This window comes from Pagrus pagrus (genome assembly GCF_965226575.1).
Source record: "Pagrus pagrus genome assembly, chromosome: 15".
Lineage (NCBI taxonomy): Eukaryota > Metazoa > Chordata > Actinopteri > Spariformes > Sparidae > Pagrus > Pagrus pagrus.
In genome coordinates this window covers 156,134-182,790 of record NC_140199.1, presented here as the reverse complement: position 1 = coordinate 182,790, position 26,657 = coordinate 156,134, and the positions used below count along the sequence as shown (strand labels likewise).

Here is a 26,657-nt window from a genome sequence, read left to right as displayed (position 1 = left end):
GATCAGCTCCTCACAAAGTTTCTTTGGTTTTAACAGCTGATGGACTGTAGACCTCAGTACACCTGTGAGGGGACCCTCTGAGGTCCTCAGACCAGATGTTTCCCCTCAGTGTCTCTTCATTAAACTCTCTCCTCACACAAAGATTGGTTGGAGTGGTTGACCTCTGACCTCTGTTTCTCCCCTCTGTGTTGTCATTCATGTTTTCTAATGACTTCCTCTTCTCTCTCCTCTTCGTCTCCTCGCTGTGGCTCAAACCAGGTCTTCCCCCCCGCCGGCCCAAAGTTGGTACCCTCCTTGTTTGCTTATTGCATCCCGGATGTGTTGTGCTGTTGTTTGGACCTTTGAAGGCATGCTTTGGTTCTGTGGTGTCAGTGTTCCCTGTACATACGTTACAGATAATAACAGATCAGAGGAAATGGTTTCTAACACTGAAACATTTAGCTCAAACCCTCTTCCTCTCGTGTTGTGGACTGATTGAAACAGGAAATATCAGGAACATTTGAAGGTGAAATTTCAAATAAAAGCCTCCAAAACATCAAAGCCTGAGTAATAAGCCTCAACACGATATGAGTCAGGTAATATCCTGTCCTGACGTACTGACAGGGCGTCAGGCTCAACGATCGATCCTTTAATCTGGTGTCGTAATCACAGCTGTAATAATGGATCTGTTGGATCTGTTGCCTCAGTGTCCAGACAGAAGAAACACAGATTGATAAATTCCACGTGGGTGTTGTTGGTGTCGACCAATTGGAGCACAGAGCGCTCTTTATCTGTAAACATGGTGAAGGGAAGGAGATGATGCTGTTGGTGCTCAGTGTTGCCAGATCTCATGACAGAAACAAGCAACCAGACCTGTGGAAAACAAAGACGACAGATGATATAATCATTAATGTGTACGAGACAGAAGCCACTTGATCACTTATAGATTGACTCGTCCTTCACTTCAGTACTGCTCCGTCTCTGTAGTTTGATTTCGTCCCTGGCGTTGTGTTGTGTTGTGTTGTGTTGTGTTGTGTTGTGTTGTGTGTGTTGTGACTTGATTCTTGTGGTTTGCTGCGTTTCTGCCTGTAAAGTGTCCATGAGGCTGATTGTGTCTCTCAACTGAAGAGACAAACAAGTTTCCAGCTACTGAAGCAGCAGAGACTTAATTAACTGTCAGAACCCCTCCTGGGTCATGTTCTGCTGGTGTGTGTGTGTGTGTGTGTGTGTGTGTGTGTGTGTGTGTCTCTGCATGCGTCCTCACACACACACTGATGTTATTAAAAATAGAGACCGATGCTGAATTTGACTGATGAAACCTCGGCTATGTCTCTGAGACAATCGTCTCCGTTACGTCTCGTGGTATTTGACTAAAGGTCACAGTGTTCGTCTGAGGCTGCCTGATGCTGAATAAAATCAAACTCACCGTCTCTGGCAGAACCGTCAAGTTCTGGTGTGTTGGTTTGATGGTAATAGTTATTATTACCTGCCTGTTGTGAAAAGAACATGAAGTATTTCCTCTTGTTTCTGCGGCTGTAGACAATCAGGGAACGTTCACAAGACAAATTAATCTACTTCATAAAGTCGTTCTCAAGCTTTATTTGACTTCGATCCAACCATTGAACCAGTCACCACAACAGCACCAGACTCCCTTAACAAATGTAGTGATTTTAAGAGTTGTTGAGTTAAAACAAACTTTATAAACTGTGTGAAACTCTGTCTCTTTCTGTCTTTGAGTAGAAACATGGAGTCTGTTTGTCTCAGTGATGGACAGGTTTATTTCATACAGAGCAGGAAGTGACATCACATCACAGGAGGTCACTCAGATGCAGGTTAATGTAGCTGTGAACAGTTTGGTTTGAAGTCTGGTGTCACAGGAGAGTTTAAGTTTCTGTTTCTGAGGCGTCTCCGTCCTGATGACGGTGAAAGTGTTGCAGCTGTGAAGGTTGTGCATGAAAAAGCAGTTGAAAGCGTGTAACCAGGTGAATGTTGCTTGAGGATGTGATTGGTTGTTATTGGCTGTGAGCATGACGGCCTCCATGTTTCTTCTTTTAACACCAACTTTTGACCCCGTCGCCCACCTCACATACCTCCGTTCTTCCCTTGTCCTCCAACTATCCGTCCACTTCCTGTCTTCCTCTCTGTCACCACTCGTCCTCCTCCACGTCACCTCTCCTGCCATCAGCGCCGGTTTCATCCCCGGTGCTCTGGACACCGCCCTCTCCACCCATAAGCCCATAGAGGTGAAGGGCCCCGGCGGTAAGGCCACCATCATCCACGCCCAGTACAACACGCCCATCAGCATGTACTCACAGGACGCCATCATGGACGCCATTGCAGGGCAGACACAGGGGAAGGGGCACGATGCTGGGTGAGAACACCTCCACCTCCTCCACCCTCCTTCTTCTTTTCACTCCTGCTCTTCCCCTTCACCATCTTTTTACACGTTGTCCTTCTTCCTCCTTTTCTTTCTTCCTGTACTTCTGTCTCCTCCTCGTCCTCTTCCTCCTCCTCCTCCTCCTCCTCCTCTTCCTCTTCTTCCTCCTCTTCCTCCTCCTCCTCCTCCTCCTCTTCCTCCTCCTCCTCTTCCTCTTCCTCCTCCTCCTCCTCCTCCTCCTCCTCTTCCTCTTCCTCTTCTTCCTCCTCTTCCTCCTCCTCCTCCTCCTCCTCTTCCTCCTCCTCCTCTTCCTCTTCCTCCTCCTCCTCTTCCTCCTCCTCCTCCTCCTCCTCTGGTTGATATTTGAAGTTAAAGTTTGGACTTTGTGTTTTCTGGTGGTTGTGTTGTGTCTTGTGTTACAGTTGTGATGCTGCAGGTGGTTGTGTTGTGTCTTGTGTTACAGTTGTGTTACAGTTGTGTTACAGTAGCAGAGTGTGTGAGGTCACAGGTGACGTGGTGTTACAGGTGTCTGGGTCTTTATGATTAAATGTGTTTCCAGCAGTGAGACTCTGCAGCTGCTTGTTGGCTAATAATCATATCTGTGACTGTGGTGTGACGTGTTCGGTCCCGACGTCAAACAGAACATGTGATACCAGCAAGTAGCTGAGCAGCTCTGAGTGCAAGACTTCTTAAAGCCTATGGACAATCGGAGGTTCTGATCGGAGGTTCTGATCAGAACAAAGGTTCTGGTTTTGTTTCTAGTTTTTCTTCCTGAGCTAGAGAACACACAAACATGTACTGTACATACTCATGTACAGTACACATACTCATGTACTGTACACATACTCATGTACAGTACACATACTCATGTACTGTACACACAAACATGTACTGTACACATACTCATGTACTGTACACACACACATGTACAGTACACATACTCATGTACTGTACACACACACGTACAGTACACATACTCATGTACTGTAGACATACTCATGTACAGTACACACACACGTACAGTACACATACTCATGTACTGTACACACACATGTACAGTACACATACTCATGTACATACTCATGTACTGTACACACACACACGTGTATCTCATCTGTTGCTCTGATCTTCCTGTTTGTCATTTTGACTCCATTGTTGTTATTGTGTTGTGGTAGTGTTGTTGTTGTGTGGTTATTGTGTTGTGGTGGTGTTGTTGTTGTGTTGTTGTTGTGTCGTGTTGTTGTTGTTGTTTTGTCGTTGTATAGTGTTGTGTTGTTGTTGTGTTGTTGTTGGTGTTGTTGTTGTGTTGTTGTTGTTGCTGTTGTTGTTGTTGTTGTTGTTGTTGTTGTGTTGTCGTTGTATCGTGTTGTGTTGTTGTGTTGTCGTTGTTGTGTCGTGTTGTGTTGTTGTTGTTGTGTTGTGTCGTGTTGTTGTATCGTGTTGTGTTGTCGTTGTGTCATGTTGTGTCGTGTTGTTGTTGCTGTTGTTGTGTCGTGTTGTGTTGTTGTGTTGTCGTTGTATCGTGTTGTGTTGTTGTGTTGTCGTTGTTGTGTCGTGTTATTGTTGTGTTGTTGTTGTTGTTGTGTTGTTGTTGTGTTGTTGGTGGTGGTGTTGTTGTTGTTGTGTTGTTGTTGCTGTTGTTGTTGTGTCGTGTTGTATTGTTGTGTTGTTGTTGTATCGTGTTGTGTTGTTGTTGTTGTGTTGTGTCGTGTTGTTGTATCGTGTTGTGTTGTTGTGTCGTGTTGTGTTGTTGTTGTTGTGTCGTGTTGTGTTGTTGTGTTGTCGTTGTATCGTGTTGTGTTGTTGTGTTGTCGTTGTTGTGTCGTGTTGTGTTGTTGTTGTTGTGTTGTGTCGTGTTGTTGTATCGTGTTGTGTTGTCATTGTGTCGTGTTGTTGTGTTGTCGTTGTATCGTGTCGTGTTGTTGTGTTGTTGTTGTTGTGTCGTGTTGTGTTGTTGTTGTTGTGTTGTGTCGTGTTGTTGTATCGTGTTGTGTTGTCGTTGTGTCGTGTTGTGTCGTGTTGTTGTTGCTGTTGTTGTTGTGTCGTGTTGTTGTGTTGTCGTTGTATCGTGTTGTGTTGTTGTGTTGTCGTTGTTGTGTCGTGTTGTGTTGTTGTTGTTGTGTTGTGTCGTGTTGTTGTATCGTGTTGTGTTGTCGTTGTGTCGTGGTGTTGTTGTTGTTGTTGTGTCGTGTTGTTGTGTTGTCGTTGTATCGTGTTGTGTTGTTGTGTTGTTGTTGTTATTGTTGTTGTCGTGTTGTTGTATCGTGTTGTGTTGTCGTTGTATCGTGTTGTGTTGTTGTGTTGTCGTTGTTGTGTTGTGTTGTGTTGTTGTTGTGTTATTGTTGTTGTGTCGTGTTGTTGTATCGTGTTGTGTTGTCGTTGTGTCGTGTTGTTGTTGTTGTGTTGTTGTTGTTGTGTTGTGTATGAACCCTTCTCTGTGTGTTCCTCCTAACACTCTGTACACTAACAATCAGTTTTCCATCTTGTTGTAAACTTGTGTTGACGGCTGATCTTCTGTGTGCATGAAGAAGTGATATTGCTCCACACGCACACGCACACGCACACACACGCACACGCACACACACACACACACACTCTCCTCCTCCTGCTGTGTCACATCCAACTCATTTACTGAGAAACAGCGTTCACATGCAAAATGTCTCATTTAAAACATGAAGTTCTGAGTTTCTTCTTCTTCGTTGGTGCTTTATATCTTTAAATGTTCTGTCAATCAAAAACACGTCAGATATCTCTAATGTGGCTCTCTTGTGAACACTTTCTGATGACAGCAGCCATCTTCATCTCCATCCTCACAGTCTCCTTCTTTTTCTTCATGTCATGCAAATCAAATCAGAACCAGCTCAGTACCGCTTCTTCTTCCATTTCATGTAAAATCACATCAGCTGTTTGCTTGTGTGTCTTTCTGGGAATGATAAAACATTTTAGTGCTCCAGGTTTCAGTCAGGGCGTCCAAACTTTACCAAAAACCCCTAAACCTGGCTCCCAGTCCCTGAAGCTTCAGCTCCACTGTGTTGGCGTTGACTCAGTTTGGTTTCGGGTTTGGCGCCCTCTATCTGTGGTTGCAGTTCTCTCCCAGTTAAAGAGCATCTTGTAGACAGCGCCTCCGCCGTCTACCAGGCTGTCCAGAGTTCAGAGAAGGACCCGGAGCTGGGCAACAGGGGGCGCCGCAGTGTCAACATGCAGTCCAAGTCCTTCCGGGTCCTCACCCACATGACCCAAACTGAGTCCAGTAAGTTCTTGTCCTGTAAAGCTGAGTTTAAAGTTGAGAATTTAAATTTTTGGGTGAACAGTTCCTTTAAAACTGAACATGCTCAGTAATGTCTCCTCTCATGTTTCCTGTCTGTTCCAGCACCAGGAGAGAAGGGGGAGGGGGAGGAGGAGGAGGCGCTGAGGAGGAGCAGGTAGGCAGCAGAGCTCCATTAAACAGCTGCTGACCTCACCTATACAATCTGCCCCGCCCATAAACACATGGCCCCGCCCCTGTCTCGTCTTACTGCCCCGCCCACAACACATCATCTCATTAGATAGCAAGAGAGTCGAGTTAACGAACAAATGATCCTGAACTCATCCTGACCGCCTCTTAAAGTGACTCAGTACATTTACTCGAGTACTGTACTGAGCCAAACTTCATCTTTGATGTTGAAAACCCTTTTGCAGATATCTGGAGATTATTCGTCAAACTTATCTCTTAAAGAGGAAATGTTTTTCCTGGATCATCTTTCTGAGTTCAGAGTTCTTTTTTTACTTGACCTTTCAGGGCTTCTGTAGTACGAAGATCCCGAGTTCCCTTAACTGACTTCATTCCACTGTGCTCAGATTATTAAAAAATAATAAGGGATTCTGCACTGAGTCTGCAGCAGCTCACTGAGAGTCTGAGAGTCTGCAGCAGCTCACTGAGAGTCTGCAGCAGCTCACCGAGAGTCTGCAGCAGCTCACCGAGAGTCTGAGAGTCTGCAGCAGCTCACTGAGAGTCTGCAGCAGCTCAGCGGGAGTCTGAGAGTCTGCAGCAGCTCACTGAGAGTCTGCAGCAGCTCACTGAGAGTCTGAGAGTCTGCAGCAGCTCACTGAGAGTCTGAGAGTCTGCAGCAGCTCACTGAGAGTCTGCAGCAGCTCAGCGGGAGTCTGAGAGTCTGCAGCAGCTCACCGAGAGTCTGAGAGTCTGCAGCAGCTCACTGAGAGTCTGCAGCAGCTCAGCGGGAGTCTGAGAGTCTGCAGCAGCTCACTGAGAGTCTGCAGCAGCTCAGCGGGAGTCTGAGAGTCTGCAGCAGCTCACTGAGAGTCTGCAGCAGCTCACTGAGAGTCTGAGAGTCTGCAGCAGCTCACTGAGAGTCTGAGAGTCTGCAGCAGCTCACTGAGAGTCTGCAGCAGCTCAGCGGGAGTCTGAGAGTCTGCAGCAGCTCACCGAGAGTCTGAGAGTCTGCAGCAGCTCACCGGGAGTCTGAGAGTCTGCAGCAGCTCACCGAGAGTCTGAGAGTCTGCAGCAGCTCACCGGGAGTCTGAGAGTCTGCAGCAGCTCACCGAGAGTCTGAGAGTCTGCAGCAGCTCAGCGGGAGTCTGAGAGTCTGCAGCAGCTCAGCGGGAGTCTGAGAGTCTGCAGCAGCTCACCGAGAGTCTGAGAGTCTGCAGCAGCTCACCGAGAGTCTGAGAGTCTGCAGCAGCTCACCGAGAGTCTGAGAGTCTGCAGCAGCTCACTGAGAGTCTGAGAGTGCAGCAGCTCACTGAGAGTCTGCAGCAGCTCACTGAGAGTCTGCAGCAGCTCACTGAGAGTCTGAGAGTCTGCAGCAGCTCACTGAGAGTCTGCAGCAGCTCACTGAGAGTCTGCAGCAGCTCACCGGGAGTCTGAGAGTCTGCAGCAGCTCACTGAGAGTCTGCAGCAGCTCACTGAGAGACTGAGAGTCTGCAGCAGCTCACCGAGAGTCTGCAGCAGCTCACCGGGAGTCTGAGAGTCTGCAGCAGCTCACTGAGAGTCTGAGAGTCTGCAGCAGCTCACTGAGAGTCTGCAGCAGCTCAGCGGGAGTCTGAGAGTCTGCAGCAGCTCAGCGGGAGTCTGCAGCAGCTCACTGAGAGTCTGAGAGTCTGCAGCAGCTCACTGAGAGTCTGCAGCAGCTCACCGGGAGTCTGAGAGTCTGCAGCAGCTCACCGAGAGTCTGCAGCAGCTCACTGAGAGTCTGAGAGTCTGCAGCAGCTCACTGAGAGTCTGCAGCAGCTCACTGAGAGTCTGAGAGTCTGCAGCAGCTCACCGGGAGTCTGAGAGTCTGCAGCAGCTCACCGGGAGTCTGAGAGTCTGCAGCAGCTCACTGAGAGTCTGCAGCAGCTCACTGAGAGTCTGCAGCAGCTCACTGAGAGTCTGCAGCAGCTCACTGGGAGTCTGAGAGTCTGCAGCAGCTCACCGGGAGTGTGAGAGTCTGCAGCAGCTCACCGGGAGTCTGAGAGTCTGCAGCTGCTCACCGGGAGTCTGAGAGTCTGCAGCAGCTCACTGAGAGTCTGCAGCAGCTCACTGAGAGTCTGCAGCAGCTCACTGAGAGTCTGAGAGTCTGCAGCAGCTCACTGAGAGTCTGCAGCAGCTCACCGGGAGTCTGAGAGTCTGCAGCAGCTCACCGGGAGTCTGAGAGTCTGCAGCAGCTCACCGGGAGTCTGCAGAAGCTCTCTCAGCTGGTCAGCTGTGTTGGGATATGGCTGCAGATAAATGAAATGTGTCGCATTATTTTTGGGGGACCAAAAATATTCACATAACACAAAATAAATAAACAATAAAATATCTCTAGTTAATTGTGAGTAGTGTCCATCACTAAGTAACATTCAGTTGTTATAGGTGTGATGTAAAGAGCTGGTGTGACCAGCAGGGGGAGCTGCAGGACTGAGGACGACAGACTACATCTGAAATAATAATAAAATAAACATAAATAAAATAACTGCATGAAATAAGGGAAAAGTTTTAGAATTGAAGTCCCTCCCATGAACACTAACTATTATATATTATATGTTTTAATCCACCACATTTATTTGATACATTTCAGATTTATAATACTTAATTTATAACCAAAAAAAGATGAGACTGTGTTGATCTCCTGGAGTAAATTAGAAATATACTCAGCCACATTTGTCTGACTCCTCAATCTAGGTAACTGAATAATCCCATAATTCTCTGCTGTATCAATAATTAATCAGAATCAGAATCAGAAATACTTCATTGATCCCCGAGGGGAAACAGCTGCTCCCATTCAAAAGTCTTAGAAAGTCTAAAGGTGGTCACAGTGTGAGGAGTTAAACTGATCATCAGATGATTCTGAGCTGAACCAGACGAACTAAACACACATTAAACTGTAACAACAGCAGCGACACACTAACATCCAATGATGCAGCTTCGGTTCTGATTAAAGTTGGTACTGATCAGTTAACGAGCTATTACAGACTGTGACCCGAATAATAATCAATATGTGGAGCTTAATCCGTCAATCACATTATAATCCAGATTTTAAAAACATTTTTCTTGTGACTGAAGATAAATGTGTCCTCTCCAGTGGACGTCATGTTCTGTCTGTTCACATCACATTTTATTCTCTTTGTTTTACTCTTTTTAAAAAACAGTGATATCAAATATTCTTCAGATTTCATCTAAATAAAGTCACATTTTAAAATACAAAAATAAAGAAATAAAGAAAAAGTTATTGACATGACTTTCACTTCAGGTCGATCAGGTCGAAGACGATCAGGAGACTATCAGGAGACGATCAGGAGACTATCAGGAGACGATCAGGAGACGATCATGAGACTATCAGGAGACTATCATGAGACTATCAGGAGACCATCAGGAGACCATCAGGAGACTTTCAGGAGACTATCAGGAGACGATCATGAGACTATCAGGAGACGATCAGGAGACGATCAGGAGACTATCAGGAGACAATCATGAGACTATCAGGAGACTATCAGGAGACGATCAGGAGACGATCATGAGACTATCAGGAGACGATCAGGAGACGATCATGAGACTATCAGGAGACGATCAGGAGACGGTCATGAGACTATCAGGAGACGATCAGGAGACTATCAGGAGACGATCAGGAGACCATCAGGAGACTATCAGGAGACCATCAGGAGACCATCAGGAGACGATCATGAGACGATCAGGAGACGATCATGAGACGATCAGGAGACGATCAGGAGACTATCAGGAGGCCATCAGGAGACTATCAGGAGACCATCAGGAGACGATCAGGAGACGATCAGGAGACTATCAGGAGACGATCATGAGACTATCAGGAGACGATCAGGAGACGATCAGGAGACCATCGGGAGACCATCAGGAGACTATCAGGAGACTATCAGGAGACTATCAGGAGACGATCAGGAGACAATCAGGAGACAATCAGGAGACAATCATGAGACTATCAGGAGACTATCAGGAGACGATCAGGAGACGATCAGGAGACTATCAGGAGACGATCATGAGACGATCAGGAGACGATCAGGAGACTATCATGAGACTATCAGAAGACGATCAGGAGACCATCAGGAGACTATCAGGAGACAATCAGGAGATGATCAGGGCCACTGTAAAAAAACAGAACAACTGAGTTGAGACTTTTTTTCCACAATTCTGAGTTTAAAGTCAGAACTCCAACATTTTTTACAGTGGTCCTAATCCTCTGCCGTGTGTATACAAGTGACAACAAACACTGAAAAATAATTATTACTTGTGATTTAGTAAGTCAGTGTCAGTTTCTGGACAGAAGACAGAAAGAGGAGTGACACCACACTGGAGATGAAGATGAAGAAGAACCTTCATTTAAAGCTACGGTCTACGATTTGAAAGATTGATCATTATTATTAACATCATTTAGATGGTGGTTATGACCCAATAGTACCACCTACACAATGTGAAGAGTAAAAGGAACCAAATAAATCCATTCTCTCTAGCGCCTGCAAAACTGAAAAGAAATTGACCAATAGGAGCCATCCGGGCCGCATGGCTCCTATTGGATCAATTTTCCGATCCAATCCTCGCTCACTCTCCTGCTCACGTCTGGTCCCGACCCACTTCCGCATTTGAAACTACAAGTGACAAGAGGTTTGTTTTGCCCTGAGCAGTTCAGCTGCCTCTGCTCGCCCCACCGGCAAAGGGTCAGAAAGTGTCTCTGGAAAGACACAAAGCGGAGATGTGAAACAAAGAGGGCTCAAACCGAGTAAACATCGGGTCATCATTTGAACGGTGGCGAAAGGTCCGTGAAGATATGGACCCGGTGCTGATACAGCGAGTTTCTGTTGAGCAGGTAACCTTCGTCTTTATTGTGGATGTTGTGACACAGATAACTTTCATGCCGATGCTGCTGATGACTGTGAAAGCTGCCGTTAGTTTGTTTCTGTGTTATTAGACGGTGTAGAGACTATTTCTGTCTCTGCAGTATTGTCAACACTTGTTTACTTGTTCGACGGAGACGTTAGCCTCTATGTTAGCATTGTAAGCTAACAACAAGCTAACATTGCTAACATGTTCACACCAAATCAGCCTATTTATTTGCTCGTGGCAGCTAAATGAAGCAGCAAGTAAGATGAATGAAGGGATGAATGAAACCCCAACGTGAAGCGGAGGGGTTTCGGATTTATTTCCGGATTTTTATTTTATTTGTCCGAATTTATTTCTCCATAACAACCTCTCGCCCGGTCACTACTCAGCTGTTTTGCTAACCCTCCTCCCGGTCCTGTCCGTTTGTTTTCAACGAAGCCTTTGCTAAATCACTATGATGGATTATTATAAAGGTGTTACGATGTGTGTATTTGTGTGTCTTATCTGTCATAAACAAGAAATTACGGTTTACGGGCACGTTTGTGTCGCGGTGCTGCTCAGACAGCAGCTGGGACACACACAGCTGGTCCGAGACTCACACAAGTTTGTTTTTCAGCCACAATGTGGAAGTGATCGTTGTGATGAAAGCTGACGGCAGCATCTGTTAGTCTCTTGGCCCTCAGTAACTTTTAGAAGTGGCTAACTTAGCTGTTGTAACTTATTACCTAGCTGTAACGTAATGTAGCTGTAGTATGCTAATGACGTTACGCTAGCTTGGCTGTGGAGCTCAGCTGTGGACATTGTAATGACTTACAAGATTTACGTGAGTTTCAACGTGCATTGTAATAACTTTACCTGTGAATCCGACATCGTTACTCCGCATTCAAAGCTGGGCTGTATTTGGTTTCTGCCGGCCGGCTTGTTGCTCTCGGTGCTTGTTGTGGGAGGGGGTGTGTCGCGGGGCTCCGAGGGGAGAGCGGTACGAGCTCGGAGGGAGGGGTTAAGGAGCACAGAGGGGAGGGGTGTGTGTGTGGGGGGTGCTTTTTTCAAACCTTTCTCAGATCGTAGACCAGAGCTTTAAGGCTCAATAACAAAATAAAGGCAGAAATCAGATTTTTATTTATTTTTTGTAAAAAAAAAATTTGGAAGAAAAACCAAACGTCTTGACATTTTCTCGACGCTGTAACACCTGAGCAACATGGAGATCAATAACACTTCACAATAACACTTCACACACTTCAATAACACTATATATATGTATATACATATATATGTATATATATACATATATATTACTGTATATTGTATATATAATACATTAATAATTATAATATATACTGATATATATATAACTAATAATTATATATATACTGTATATATAATTCATGTAAATCAATCTTGGTGTTGTGTTGGTGTTCATGTTGTTAATTGTTGTGTTCTGTCCGAGTGTTTGGACAGATGCTTTGGCAACATTGTTGTTAAAAATTTCATGCCAATGAAGCTCATTTGAATTTGAATATATATATACATACATATACAGTATGTATATATACATACATATATACATATATATGTATATATACATATATATGTATATATGTATGTATATATGCGTATATATACACGTACATATGCATATATACATATATATGTATATATGTGTGTAAATGTATGTGTATATATATACATATATACATGTATGTATATGTATATATGTATATATATCTATACATATATATGTATGTATATCTGTCTCTCTCTGTCTCTCTTTCTGTCTGTCTCTGTCTCTCTGTCTCTGTCTCTCTTTGTTGCTGCTAACACACTTCCTGTGCTTCAGCCCTACTGAGCATGCTCCAGCTTCTGCTGACTCCGCCCCCACCACTCCGCCTGCTAGAGCCGCACTGCAGCCTCTGGACCCCGTCCCTGCTTCATCTGGCCCCGCCCCTCACAGGTAACCAATCAGCTGTGAGCTGATCTGAGTGAAAGACGATGATTGGATGAGTTTGTTGGTATTATCATGGCTGTCACACTCAGTGATCATGTGATCACATCTGGTCATCATGTGTGTTTACTGATGATGTCACAGACGTTTGTTTGTTTGTTTGTATCTGAAGATTTATGAGATTTATGGACAACAACACAGTGAATCATTTAACCCTTTGCTGACTCATGTATCACTTTATTCAGCAGGTTCATGTTTGTTTTATGTTTTAAGTTTTTATTTATTAATGTCGACTTGAAGTTTAATGATGCAACTTTTGATCCGATTAAAGCAGATTTGAACTGACTGAACATTAATTAGGTGTTATCCTAGTTGGTCCAGATGATGAGTGCTACAGTTTGGGGGCCTGAACATTTTCAGATATGGAGCCATCGCTGAAATGCCGCTTGGCGGCCATTTTACTTTCCGCCATAACTAAATTGTGTATTTTGCATCACATCTCCTGAACCCAACATGACAACACAGACAAGGTGACCGCTGCCTCCATGTTTCCATGGTGGAGGATTACAACTGAGAAACAGAGCGCTGTAGTGACCACGTCAGAAGTTAGCATCGCTCTGGTTCCTCTGTGCGATTATTGAACTGGATTCTGGATTATTACAGAAAATAAAGTTTCTGGTCCTTCCAGGTTCTGTTCATCCAGATAATCTTCACAGATGAACTCCACTCTGTGAAGTTTGAAGGTAAATTAAATGTGTAGCAGTAAAACAAGCAAATCTCCACTGAAAGTTGAAATGGACTCAATTTTAAAAGAAAAGAATAAAAGAGAGCTCAGTGAAATTAAATGAAACTATTTAGAATCAAAACTTTAAAGGAAAGTTAAAGGGCATCACAAAAAACAGGATTTAAATCAGGAGTCCTCAAACTTATTACTCCGTTCGAGTTTAGATGTCTGAGTTAACGATGTGCACCTGAATGCACCATTAAGTCTGTGTGTGTGTGTGTGTGTGTGTGTGTGTGTGTGTGTGTGTGTGTGTGTGTCACACCACGGGGCTGGATTGACTTTGAGAAGCTCTGGTTTCAGTAATCACATTATGGTATGGACGGAGGGTTGAAGGATTTGTCTGTTTTCCAGCTCCACGGTTAATATTGACCCTCTCGGCTCTCCGAAGTTTGACTGAATGTTGTGTCTGCTGTGATTTGATGTTGTGTGTGTGTGTGTGTGGGTGTGTGTGTGTGTGTGTGTGTGCGCGTGCGTGTGTGTTTAGCTGTGATCTGGATCAGAGTTCAGCTCCTGGAGGATTTCTGAGTTTGTAGTCAGACGTGTTCAGGTTGAACATCTGGGACTGTTGTTAGGAGCCTGTTTGACTGTGTTGTGTTTTGTCTGAGGGACACGTCCGTCTCTTTAGCTGCTGATCACTCCTCCATGTTGACCAGCTCGTCTCTGACTGTGTGTGCCTGCTGTTATCAGAGCTTGTGGGCTGAAGTAGGAGTTGATAGATGGACAGATCTCAGGTCCATGTTAAGATAAGAGGCAGAAGACATCTGAATTATCACCTGCAGCAGGTTTACCTCTCAGGATGCAGATCGCCATGGTGACCTCTGCTTTTGTGTCTCCACACCTGCAGCCTGAAGCGACAGTCTGCCGCTGGGTACAACTTCCAGCACAAAGCTGCCGTCTACAGGTATCAACACCGGCAGGGATCCAGCTCCGGTCCACACGCTGCCAGTGATTAGTCTGCTTCACGCTACATAACAAACCATCTGCCTTTAAACAGGCTTCTTCTTCTAAAACTCCTCGAAGGCCCATGAGTGGATTTCAAGTCTCAGTATGCTTCAAGTAACCACAACATCACCAGACTCCCTTAACAAATGTAGTGATTTTAAGAGTTGCTGAGTTAAAACAAACTCTCTAACGTAGTGAAACTCTGTCTCTGACAGATTCTGAATCATCGTCTCCTTGTTGTAAATTCAGCATTAAATGAACACAGTAAGTTGTTTGTTTCCTTGTAGAAAGTGTCAGTTTGTGGCAGCATGGCTGTACCAGCCTGTCTGCTTCTGTGTCTAAAGTGCTAAAGTCTCACCTGCCAACATTTAGCAGCTGTTTGAACACACTGTTTACACTGATTTCACCATTTACACTCAATTTATGAAAGAAGAAACATTTTATTGATCTGAACATGTCACATTTTACAAACACACTAAACAGTAACCAGTATAGGCGACTTCTTTGTCCCCAGACTCCCTTAACAAATGTGTCAGTTTAGTGAGTTGTTGAGTTGGAGACACTTTATAAACTGTGTGAAACTCTGTCTCTGACTGATTCTGACTTATTTGTTCCTTCTTGTAAATTCAGCAAATGTTCTACATGAACTTCTTTCTGTCTTTGTGTAGAAACTTTGTGTCCATTGTGTAAATCCCTTCGTAAAATGAGAGTTACAAAAGTTGTCTGACCTGGTTCTATTGGACTACCCTCTTCATTTGAAGCATACTGAGGTCTTTGTTTTTAAAATGGGTGACCCTGATGGGAATTGAGCCTCTAACCTGCCAGTGTTGTTGCATTGCTTAGTGCAGGACCATGTAACCGTTGAGTAATAAGACTTAACAACTTCATCCTGCAGGCTGAATCTCTTCTAACTGGCTCTCAAGTCCAGCTGTCACATGTTTATCCTCTTATTTCTTACAGGCTGGTTGTCAGGCTGGTTTGTACTCGTCTGCTTTCTTTATTAAAACTGTCACTAACCTTTGAATATCCTGTGTGTACAAAGGTAAACACCCAGTGAGCACTGATTAGATGATTTGCAGGTTTTTATATAATTACTATATTTCAGCATTTGGGCCAGTTTGATATTGAATTCTGAAATACTACAGACATATTAACGTTACGTGTAACAGAGACAACTTCTAACCTGCGAATCAACAAATAAGTGTTTGTCACAGGTGAGTATTTCTGCACATTTACACATTTGGCATTAAAAGTTGGAACTACAAATGAAACTTGGTCTTTTGTAATGAGTTCAAAGTCACAAGGGGAACTTCCTGCTCACAAACTAAAACAACCGTTGCTGCAGGATAAAGATAAAGTCATTGTTTAAACCCACTTTACTGATTTGTAGTCATCTTGTGTCCCTTTGTGTTAATATTTGTGTCTTTGTTGTTTCTCAAGTCATTTTGTCTCACTTTAGTCATTTTGTGTCTCTCTTTAGTCGTCTTGTGTCACTTTGTCTTTGGTTTGTGTTTCTTTGTAGGTATTTTTGTGTGTCTCTGTTTATTCTGCGTCTCTGTGGACGTTTTGGTCACTTAGAATCGAAGTTCTGGTCCATGGACCGCCTCACCTCTTGGGCACTGTGCCTGTGCCCAGCTGGCCCACTGACGTCCAGGAGATGAAACAAAAACCAAGTTGCATAAAAAAATTTCAAACAGAAGTCTGAGAATGTTTGTGGTCAGTGTGACGGCAGTGCAGAGGACGTGTGTCTCTGTGTGTTTGTCATGGATCAGATCCGTTTTCATTGTTGTAAAACTTGCAATAATGACGCCTCAGTGACATATATATATATATATATATATGTGTGTGTGTGTGTGTGTGTGTGCAGGGCCGGCTCTAGCCCTTTGGCTGCCCTAGGCGAGATTGAGTTAGGCGTGCTTTTATGGATACTGTACGTACCACTACAAAATTGAGAGCTTGATGTGGTCCGGGATGTTCCTTCACCTTCACCTGTATTCAAGCATATTTTATAGCCATACAAGTGGTGTTTAATATAATAAGTGAAATGATCACGAATGTGGTTGAACGTCTTTAAGAAAACAAGCTATTGTATTTTAATACTTGCTAACCTTTTTCTATTGTACTTTAAAGTATGGATGTGGCTTGAATATATACTGTTAAATAGACTCACCTGATGTGGGCTGTGTGTTCCTGGCCTGCGTGTACCTGGTCCCTGGATTACTACTTCTGGATGTCCCTTCTCCTGCAGCTGTATTTAAACACAGAGTTCATCCATGCTGTTTGTTACACAATTGCATTTGGTCATTTCTATCATCCTATCATATAGTTGCATTGTACATACACTTTATATGACCATGTAACTTGTAGTAGATAAATTACAATTTCTACCACCACTACTATTATTACTATTAGGCTGTTAAAAGGCGAAATAATATTACTGATTACAATTAGTAGTGTTAATGTGATTATAAAAGTTATAATTGCTAATAATAATACTAAACAATAGTACTAGTTGTACTCACATGAAGGATCAGGTGTCCTCTCTCCAGCAGGTGCCGGCCTCTGCAAATATTGCCCAAGTGCATCTGGCCAATAAGAAATAATATATATATATATATTATATATTAATATATATACATATATATTAGTATATTCCTGGAGGGGAACTTTACAGAAGTGTGAACAAACACCACTATCACCAAAATGGTTACACCAGATACTGGTCATGACATTTACATCTAATGTAGGTTAACAGTGAAGTTATGTTTGCTATGCTAGTAATACGTAGCAAGCTAGCAAAGTAGCAGTCGCTAGCTAGCCATAGCTTAGTGACAGCAATGAAACGTCCAACATTAGGTGATGCACAATAAATTTATTTCGTTTGACACTTTAATGGCTGAGAAGCTGTGACTTACCTCTACACTTGGCTTTCTTTTCATCTTCTTCCTTTCTCCTTCCTTTCTCTTCCTTGAACTACCTCCTCCCCCCCCGTAATGACCGATGATAATCATCAATTCAATCTAATTATCAGATTGACAAGTACACGTGTGGCTGAGGGGGCGCCCTAGGATGATCATGTTTAATAAACATAATTCTATGATTATGGGTGAGGGCGACAAAAAGTAAGGGCAACACTAGAGGGCGGCCGCGCCCCCAGCACATTTGTCGCCCTAGGCAACTGCCGAGTTCACCTATAGCAATCGCCGGCCCTGTGTGTGTGTGTGTGTGTGTATATATCACAGTATATGTATGAATCAGTATGTTTCTGTGCCTCTGCAGCCCGTACGCTCAGCTTCCTGCGGTGCATCAGGCTCCACAGGCCCCGCCTCCACAGCACTACCAGCTAATCCCCCAGCAGTACCAGCAGCCTCCCACGCAACAGTTCCCGCCCACGCAGCAGAGCTCCATTCAGATCCCTCTTGGCCCCGCCCCTCCCAAGGTGGTCAGCACTGCCTGCATCTACCCCTCCCAGCCAGGTGAGTACACCTGAGAGCTGACCTGACAAACAGAGAGGCAGAAGAAGAAAACACTAACAGTCTTCTTCTCCTTCAGCTCCGGCTCCTGCTCCATCTCTAATCCCACCTCCTCAGCCCCGCCCCCCAGCTGCTGCCCCCGCCCCTGCTGGCCCCGCCTCCGCAGGCAGACCCCCCTGGGTGGCTGACCCCAACTTCGCTGATAAGTTCGACCCCGGTAAGATGACCACCACCGTGAAGGTGCAGCCGCTGCCCCAGGCCGCCCCTCCTCCACCAGCATACATCCCCAATCCCTCCCCCGCTGCGCCTGCAGCTCCCAGCCCCGCCCCCATAACTCCAAGCCCCGCCCCTTTCGCGCCCGTGGCGAGGGGCGTGGCCCAGAGGGCGGAGAGGTTTGCCGCCAGCAGCCGTACGCCTCTGTGTGGAGCCTGTAACAGCGTCATCAGGTGAGTCAGACGTGCTGCTTCTTCTTCTGACTCATTTGTTCTGCTGTAACTTTAAAAGAACAATTTAAGAATTAAAAAGTGATGAAAGACAAGAAGACCTAACATGACAACCTGTGGTTGTTGTCATCTGCAGGGGCCCGTTCCTGGTGGCGCTGGGTCGGTCCTGGCACCCCGAGGAGTTTAACTGTCACTACTGCCACATGTCTCTGGCTGACGTCAGCTTCGTGGAGGAGCAGAACAACGTCTACTGTGAGAACTGCTACGAGGAGTTCTTCGCTCCCACCTGCGCCCGCTGCAACACCAAGATCATGGGGGTGAGATGCTCCTCAGTGCGCCTGCACACCTGCATACCTGTACACCTGTACACATGTACACCTGTATACCTGTATACCTGTATACCTGTATACCTGTACACATGTATAGCTGTACACCTGTACACATGTATACCTGTATACCTGTATACCTGTACACATGTATACATGTACACCTGTACACATGTATACCTGTACACATGTACACCTGTATACCTGTACACATGTACACCTGTACACCTGTACACATGTATACCTGTACACCTGTACACATGTATACCTGTATACCTGTACACATGTATACCTGTACACCTGTACACATGTATACCTGTATACCTGTATACCTGTACACATGTATACCTGTACACCTGTACACATGTACACCTGTATACCTGTACACCTGTACACATGTACACCTGTATACCTGTACACATGTATACCTGTACACCTGTACACATGTATACCTGTATACCTGTATACCTGTACACATGTATACCTGTACACCTGTACACATGTACACCTGTATACCTGTACACCTGTACACATGTACACCTGTATACCTGTACACCTGTACACATGTACACCTGTATACCTGTATACCTGCACACATGTATACCTGTACACCTGTACACATGTACACCTGTATACCTGTACACCTGTACACATGTATACCTGTACACATGTATACCTGTACACCCACTTGTATACCTGTACACATGTACGCATGTATACCTGTACACATGTACACCTGTATACCTGTACACATGTATACCTGTACACCTGTACAAATGTTCACCTGTATACCTGTCTGACGTGTTGTGTCATGTGATGTGTTACAGGAAGTGATGCACGCCCTGCGGCAGACGTGGCACACCACCTGCTTCGTGTGCGCAGCCTGCGGCAAAGCCTTCGGAAACAGCCTTTTCCACATGGAGGACGGAGAGCCGTACTGCGAGAAAGGTATGAAGGTGGTCACACTGTTGTGTCAGAGGTCAGGGGTCAGAGGTCAGGGGTCAGGCTGTTTCAAAGTGTGTCTCTGTGTCTCTGTCAGATTATGTCGCTCTGTTCAGCACCAAGTGTCACGGCTGTGACTTCCCTGTTGAAGCTGGTGATAAGTTCATCGAGGCTTTGGGTCACACCTGGCACGATACCTGCTTCGTCTGTGCGGTAAGAACCAGAACCAGGTCCAGGTCCAGATCCAGAACCAAAACCAGAACCCAATCAGTCACTTAAACAGTCAAAGAGTCAAGGCAGATGGTATTGGCTTCATCTGTCAGGATTCTGAGATCTGATTTTCATCATATTATCACATTTTCTGACTCCAGCCTCGTAACATCCCTTTGATGATCCGTTACACAGCTGCGACGGTTGAGCGGGTTGTCATGTGATCCATCTTTGGAAAGTTAAGATTCTTATTCTGTTTTTTCATTCTTTCACTGTAAGTCAAAGCCAGAAGCCTTTAAAATGATCCTGACTGTTGTGGAAACACTTCAAATGAGTCCAAACCCAAACCTGTGACTGGACCCTGGTCCTGGAAGGAGATGACTGTATTTGTGTTAACTTTGTGTTGACAGATCCTCTTTGAATGTTTCCTGACTGTAACGCTGCCCCGTGTGTTGCCTGCAGGTCTGCCACGTGAACCTGGAGGGTCAACCTTTCTACTCAAAGAAAGACAAACCTCTGTGCAAGAAGCACGCTCACGCCATCAACGTGTAGACCGACAAGCTACGACAACGACCGCAAACTGCCGACAACAACTCTTACAGAAGTGTGTAAACTACAAACTGCACTTTGGTTTGAGACTTTTCTCTCTGAGCATTAATATTAAGCATTAAAACAACGCTGCCTGATGATTCTGCTTCAAAACAGGAAGTCATGATGGAGGAGGAGGAGGAGGAGGTGGAGGAGGAGGTGGAGGAGGAGGAGGAGGTGGAGAAGGGGTGGAGGAGGAGGAGGAGGTGGAGAAGGGGTGGAGGAGGAGGTGGAGGTGGACGGAGGCTGGAGTGTTTAAATCAAAGTAACATTCACATCTAACTGATAAATTAACTGACGTATGTAAACTAATATTTATGTTACTAACAACCTCAAATGAAGAAATGATTCAAATCAATATTTAGAATAATAATGTTGTGATTATGTGATAATGTGTTGTTTGGATTATACATCAAGTATAATTATACTTGATGTATAATCCAGATGAATATATAAATGTAAATGTCGTCATTGTCTTGACTTCTTCTGCCTTAAAAGATGAAATAAAGGAGCGTTAATCATTTAAAAGGAATTCTGTAATTCCTATTAATATTTCATCTTTTACAGGCAAAATAAAAAAGTATTTATTTTTATGAATTCTACAAAAAAATTTAACTTATTAATGGATTTGATTATAAAAGCTTATTTAGAAAAATATCTGAATTTACATTTGAGTTGTATTAAGCAGTAACACTGAGCCTCCGAACACTGAAGTCTGTCTCTTGAATATTGTCCTCATCATATCTTGAACTCGTCTTTGTGCCTGTTTTGATTTCAATCTCTTGAACTTTATTTTTTTCACTTTACTAAAAACTAAAAACTATTTTAATAATGTTTGTTCAGCAGCAGCTCCTCGGGCTTCAGAGCAGCATCACTGTTACATCTTAAAACTCTTTATCTCCTGTTGTGGTTTTGATGAGAACATGATCGTCTCTGCTTTCAGTCCCACCTCAGTTCTGGATCCGGTCTTGGACCTGGTCTGGTCTGGACTGAGGTGGCCTGACAGAGCAGCACATGAAGAAGCCTTATCAGACCTGTGATGTCAGAACTGACACTGGCAGTGAATGTAGCATGAACTTTTCACTGCAGCAGCTGAACCTGTGAGCTTTGAACCTGAGAAACAAGTCGAAGACACCGACACAAAACTCCCCGACCTCTGGGCCCTGTGGTACCACGTCCAGGTGCAGGTTGTCCTCGTTATGGTCCTTTCTGTGCTGATGTCTCAGCAGCTAACTAGCTAGCTAGCTAACGTTAAATTGCAAGAGTGCAGTTCTGCGTCCTGAAAAAAGTTGACCCTCTGTGTGAAACACAAGTTTTCCTGTGAGACCCTTTTTGTTTTACAGTACAAATACTTAGTTACTGTCCTTCAGTACATGTTTCAGGTATCTGTACTGTACCTGAGTATCTCTGTGACTTTCCCTCTCTACATCTGAACACAAACATCTGAACTTTCTCCTCCTCACAGCTTCAAACAGCCTCGTTACTTTAGTTTGATGCATTTGAGGTGAATTATGGATTATTACTTGGCGTCATCGCACGCTGCCTTCTAGTGATGTGCGAGTCATGAACGAATCGTTCAAAACCTGAGATTCTTTTTACTGACTCGGGAGTCATTGTCTCCATTAACTCGTTCACTGACTCACCGCTGCTACCGCCAGCTAACTGCAAAGAGGAGACATGCCACACAACTGTTATTCTAACTGCAATTGTGTAAACGTGTCAGCTGGCTCCCCGCTCGTAGAGCCCCTCCCTAACCTGAGAAACTCGCACTCCGTGGCGCACACTCTGGGTGACCGACTCAAGTGACTCAAGTGACTCGAAAACCCGATTCACTTTAGTGAGTGACTCATACAAACCCGAGTCAGTAAAAGGAATCGAGTATACCATCACTACTGCCTTCCCAACATCACAGACTGATGTCGACCTATCAGAGCGCATCACGCACGGCAGAGACGAAACAAAGACGTAAAAGACGTGAACAGACAGAGAGGGAGGCTGAATGGGGAGAAAAGGCGTGTTAGTGTCTCGTATCTGCAGAGAGTTTCTTATTTTCTCTCTTTGTTGCTGCTCGGGACGCTTTACCAACCCAACATGTGGCTATTTGACGTCCTGGGAATGAGACTCAACTATCAACTATCTTTGTGGTGCGTTCAGGAACAGCTGGGACAAATCCTACTGACTCTACCTTTAACTTTAATAGTCTTTGAATTATATTAATATGACGTGAGCTTCAGTTAGCTTTGACCACAAACTCTGATACTCTGAGTACATTTCAGAGCCTGTACTCTATTACTTTTACTGGAGTAAAGAAGTTGAATCAGTACTTCAACCTTTACACAAGTATCTGAACTACTGGAGGACAGACTGTGAGGACTCTGACTCCTCTGCTGGTGGCATAGAGGTATTTCCTGTCACGCGGGCGTAGAACGTACCAGCTCGTTGGTCGTTGGCTGTAGTTGTTGTCTCTGTGGTGCGTTCAGGTGCAGCTCTGTGGCTGAGACACAGGAGACGTGAGGCAATGCAACAGTCTGCCTTTGTTGCTGCTTTCAGCCTCTCAATCAGCGCTAGTGGCCTCGTAAAGACGCAGTGTCTTCTACCCTGTAACTCTGGTCTGAGGCAGTCGGAGGTGGAAATGCATCGTCATAACACGGGTGGTTCTGGTTCTGTTGGATCGTTCCTGAAGAAATATGTGCTGTAGTCTGGAGCTGTTTCTCCAGGTGAAGCTGCTGTAGAGTGTCTGATGATGATGATGATGATGATGATGATACTAACCCTCTCTGACTTCACTACAGTACAGTCGGTGTTACTATGCAACAATAACCTTGATCTCATATTTATTGACTGTGTGATATTTAATAGAGATAATATATCATCACTGCTGTCACATGAGTAGCTGTCTCATTTGTTTGTCATCACGAGATGTTTTCTGAGTGTTGATGGATATTTTTTCATTATTCCTTTAACGTTAATGTAACTTCAAGGCTCCGTTCACACTGCAGGACTGTAAACTTCTCTGTGGATCTTCTGTGTTGTGTTGAAGCCGCTGGTTAGTTTCTGTTAGCGAACACATTTCTAAACTACCGTTAGCTACTGCTGCTCTCTTTTAGCGGTTAGCTAACGTACATAAAGTCACATCCTTCGGACTGTCGTAGAAAGTCTCACCTGAGTCCAGCAGCTTTAAACAACTTGAACATATGACCAATTAAAAACTCATTAATAGAATCTTTAAAAATGTATTTGTTGAGAGAAATATGAGGTTTTTCCAGTTCACTTCAACACAGGTAGCCTGTTTTGAGCAGCACCTGGTGGCTGTTAGAAGAGCTGCAGCTCAACATCTGCAGTGTACAGCATGTTGGGTCCGGGTGCGTGATGTTCTGATAAAGGTCGGGAAGAATAAACAAAGTTAAAGCACATCAAAAAAATGAATAAAAAGATGGAAACTGATTTATTGTTTATCAGTATAACACATTGTGATGTTCTGCAGTGTGGGCGGAGCCTCAGACTGAATAATAAATGATTTGGATCAGATGAACTCTGATTGTTTCTGTGGGGAAACATTAAATGTGCGGACACGTCTCCCTGCAGCGTTGGGTGCCTTCAGGCTGCTCTGTGATCTGTTTGTCTGACCGGCACACACTCCTGATGAGTGAGTGTGTGTGTGTGTGTGTGTGTGTGCTGGTGTACAGTTTATACTTTGAATATTTTATACAGTTTGTGTGTTTCTCAGAGATGAATGTGTGCATGCAGAACGACGAGCTCCGTCAGTGTCACTGATGTCACGTTAGAGAGCAGCTGAGTCACATGACCACATTTCTTTAACAGGTTTTAAATATTTGAAGATTTTGTGTTACGGCTTGAATAAACTGAGCACTTCAAACACTACAACAGCTGCTTCTGTGTGTTTTTAAGATGCAACTCTTTCCTGCACGATTCTCAGATTGAGTTTGGTTTCAGAGTCACAGGAGAAATATTTAAAACTTAATCTGTTAAATGATGAAAGTCAGGTGAAGTCTCGTAGTCCACAGGACATTTCTGGAGCTTCACAATAAAACAGAGTTGCAGCGTTCTGCTGAACACCTGAAGCAGCTGGAGATGATTTAACATCAGGTGTCTCCATGCAGCTCGTCTGCTGCGATCACAGAGATCACAACCTGATCTGAGGAGAAACTTCACCTGACTGTCCATCAGCACGGAGGACGAGAAAAAAGTCAAAGAATTTACAGTGAAAAATTTCATATTTCAACATTTATTATTAATTACAACTTTATTTTTTAAAACTCACATTTTATCCAAAATCAGTTTCTCTAATGTTCTGTTGGATCATATCCTTGTTTTCATCAAGTGTTTGATGATTAACCTTTTTTTGTTTCTTTTTTTATTACACAATAATTCAGCACAAAAGACAACACAAATATCTATCTTGATACAGTTTCAGTGACAGAGTGACCCACATCCCTCCCCTCCCCGTATTTCCCAAAGAAAAAGAAACAGAGAGAGAAAAAAACGAACACAAACACATCAGGAGAAAATGAAAATAAATAAAAAATAAATAGAAAAGCAGCAACACATATTCACTGATATCAGTGGAGTATTTGCACATATACGTGCCCATAGGCCCTACATGTACATGTACACATACCTATACATCCCCATATAAACAGGCTACACATTTATTTACATACTCATACATACACATAGTGTACATTTTATGTTAAGGTCTACCTAACTACGTAAGACACAGATTCGGGGTTAAACTAAGCTAATCGTTAGTCCCCTTTAGAAAATTTCTCCAAACTTGAAAGTAATGGAAACCAAAATTCTTGAAAAATATGACTACAATTATATTTTTTCAAGGTTAATCTTTCTAATGGTAAAAATACTGAAATCTGATCCGCGAAAACCTTAAAGGTTGGAGGGGAATCATCTTTCCAAAATAAGAGTATACATTTCTTAGCAAAGTATGTAATCATAATTAATATCCTGCATTGTTTCCTATCTAACTGAAGATTCAATGTATCATTTAACAAATACAAACTGGGGCTTAGATCAAATTTTATTTTCAAAACAGATTGTGTGCTTAACCTTCATGTCTTTTCACGCACTGATTTATCATTTTACCAAGAAACTAAACTTCCTCCCAAACATTCAGTTTGAATCTTTCACAGTTCCTCTTTCACTGTGATTCACTTCTTTACAATCTGATGTCACCAGTGTTCAGTCAGTGTGACACACCAGTCATGAGACTCACAACACTGTCATACACACAACCTTTATTATTGTTCACTTACACGTAGTATTATTATTAGTAGTAGTATTATTATTATTTGTACTACTACTACTACTACTAGTAGTAGTGATAGTAATAGTAGAGTAGTAGTAGTAGTAGTAGTAGTAATAGTAATAGTAATAGTAGTAGTAGTAATAGTAGCAGCAGCAGCAGCAGTAGTAGTAGTAGTAGTAGTAGTAGTAGTAGTAATAGTAATAGTAATAGTAGTAATAGTAGCAGCAGCAGCAGTAGTAGTAGTAGTAGTAGAGATGGTAGTAGAGAGATAGTGGTAGTAGAGACAGTGTGCGTGTCGATCCATTAATCAACAGCAGGGGGCGCTTGGGTCACTTTTAGATCACACTTCAAAATAAAAGCAGGGGCCGGTTTCTCTGCAGCACTGATTGGAAGCACAGAGGAGGAAAAATGAAGAGCTCTCACTCTGCCTCTGTGTCGAGAGACCAAAAAATCAGTACACTGAACTACATTTGAAATGTCATTAATTTGACTTCATTACAATGGTTCTGACTGTAGACTCACACTGGGAGCTGATTAAAAATAAAACACAAAATATGTAGAAAGTAAACCGTTCGGCAGCTGTCACACCGGAGTAGCATCACAGTTATTATGCAATCATAAATTATAGACTTCACACTTTCTGGCGGATCTTTTTAAAATGTTCATTACAGTAAACAGTAAAAGTATTAAGTTAAATTAAATTAATTATATATAAGTAAAAAATCGGTTTCTTCAACTTTTGGAAATTATTTCATTAAACAAATAAATGTTAGATTTATTTCTAACCCCGGAGCAGTTTGAAAAAAAATATATGCTAAGAGTTCCAGAGCTTTCAGCCACATCTCACATGTCATGTCCATCATCTCATGTCCACCATCTCATGTCCATCATTTCATGTCCATCATCTCATGTCATGTCCACCATCTCATGTCCATCATCTCATGTCCATCATCTCATGTCATGTCCACCATCTCATGTCCATCATCTCATGTCATGTCCCCCATCTCATGTCCATCATCTCATGTCATGTCCACCATCTCATGTCATGTCCATCATCTCATG

The 26,657-nt window shown here is 43.7% G+C and overlaps 1 protein-coding gene across 7 annotated transcripts in view; it reads left to right on the top strand.

Annotated features, from left to right (window-relative positions):
• The window catches only part of LOC311270999 (LIM domain-binding protein 3-like), a 53,006-nt gene extending 29,118 nt beyond the window's left edge, over positions 1-23,888 (top strand). For 2 of the 7 annotated variants that reach the window (XM_084376316.1, XM_084376315.1), the window contains 10 exons: positions 5,443-5,606; positions 5,727-5,778; positions 12,502-12,615; positions 14,235-14,291; positions 17,612-17,808; positions 17,885-18,251; positions 18,385-18,565; positions 19,402-19,522; positions 19,614-19,729; positions 20,189-23,888. In XM_084376316.1, coding sequence (XP_084232442.1) covers positions 5,443-5,606; positions 5,727-5,778; positions 12,502-12,615; positions 14,235-14,291; positions 17,612-17,808; positions 17,885-18,251; positions 18,385-18,565; positions 19,402-19,522; positions 19,614-19,729; positions 20,189-20,278 — 1,459 coding nt within the window. In that variant the 3' untranslated portion in view covers positions 20,279-23,888. Of the gene's footprint in view, positions 1-258; positions 282-2,164; positions 2,351-5,442; positions 5,607-5,726; positions 5,779-12,501; positions 12,616-14,234; positions 14,292-17,611; positions 17,809-17,884; positions 18,252-18,384; positions 18,566-19,401; positions 19,523-19,613; positions 19,730-20,188 lie in introns of all 7 variants that reach the window. The other 5 variants (XM_084376318.1, XM_084376320.1, XM_084376317.1 and 2 more) reach the window with 5 other exon arrangements.
• Positions 23,889-26,657: the final 2,769 nt, after the last annotated feature.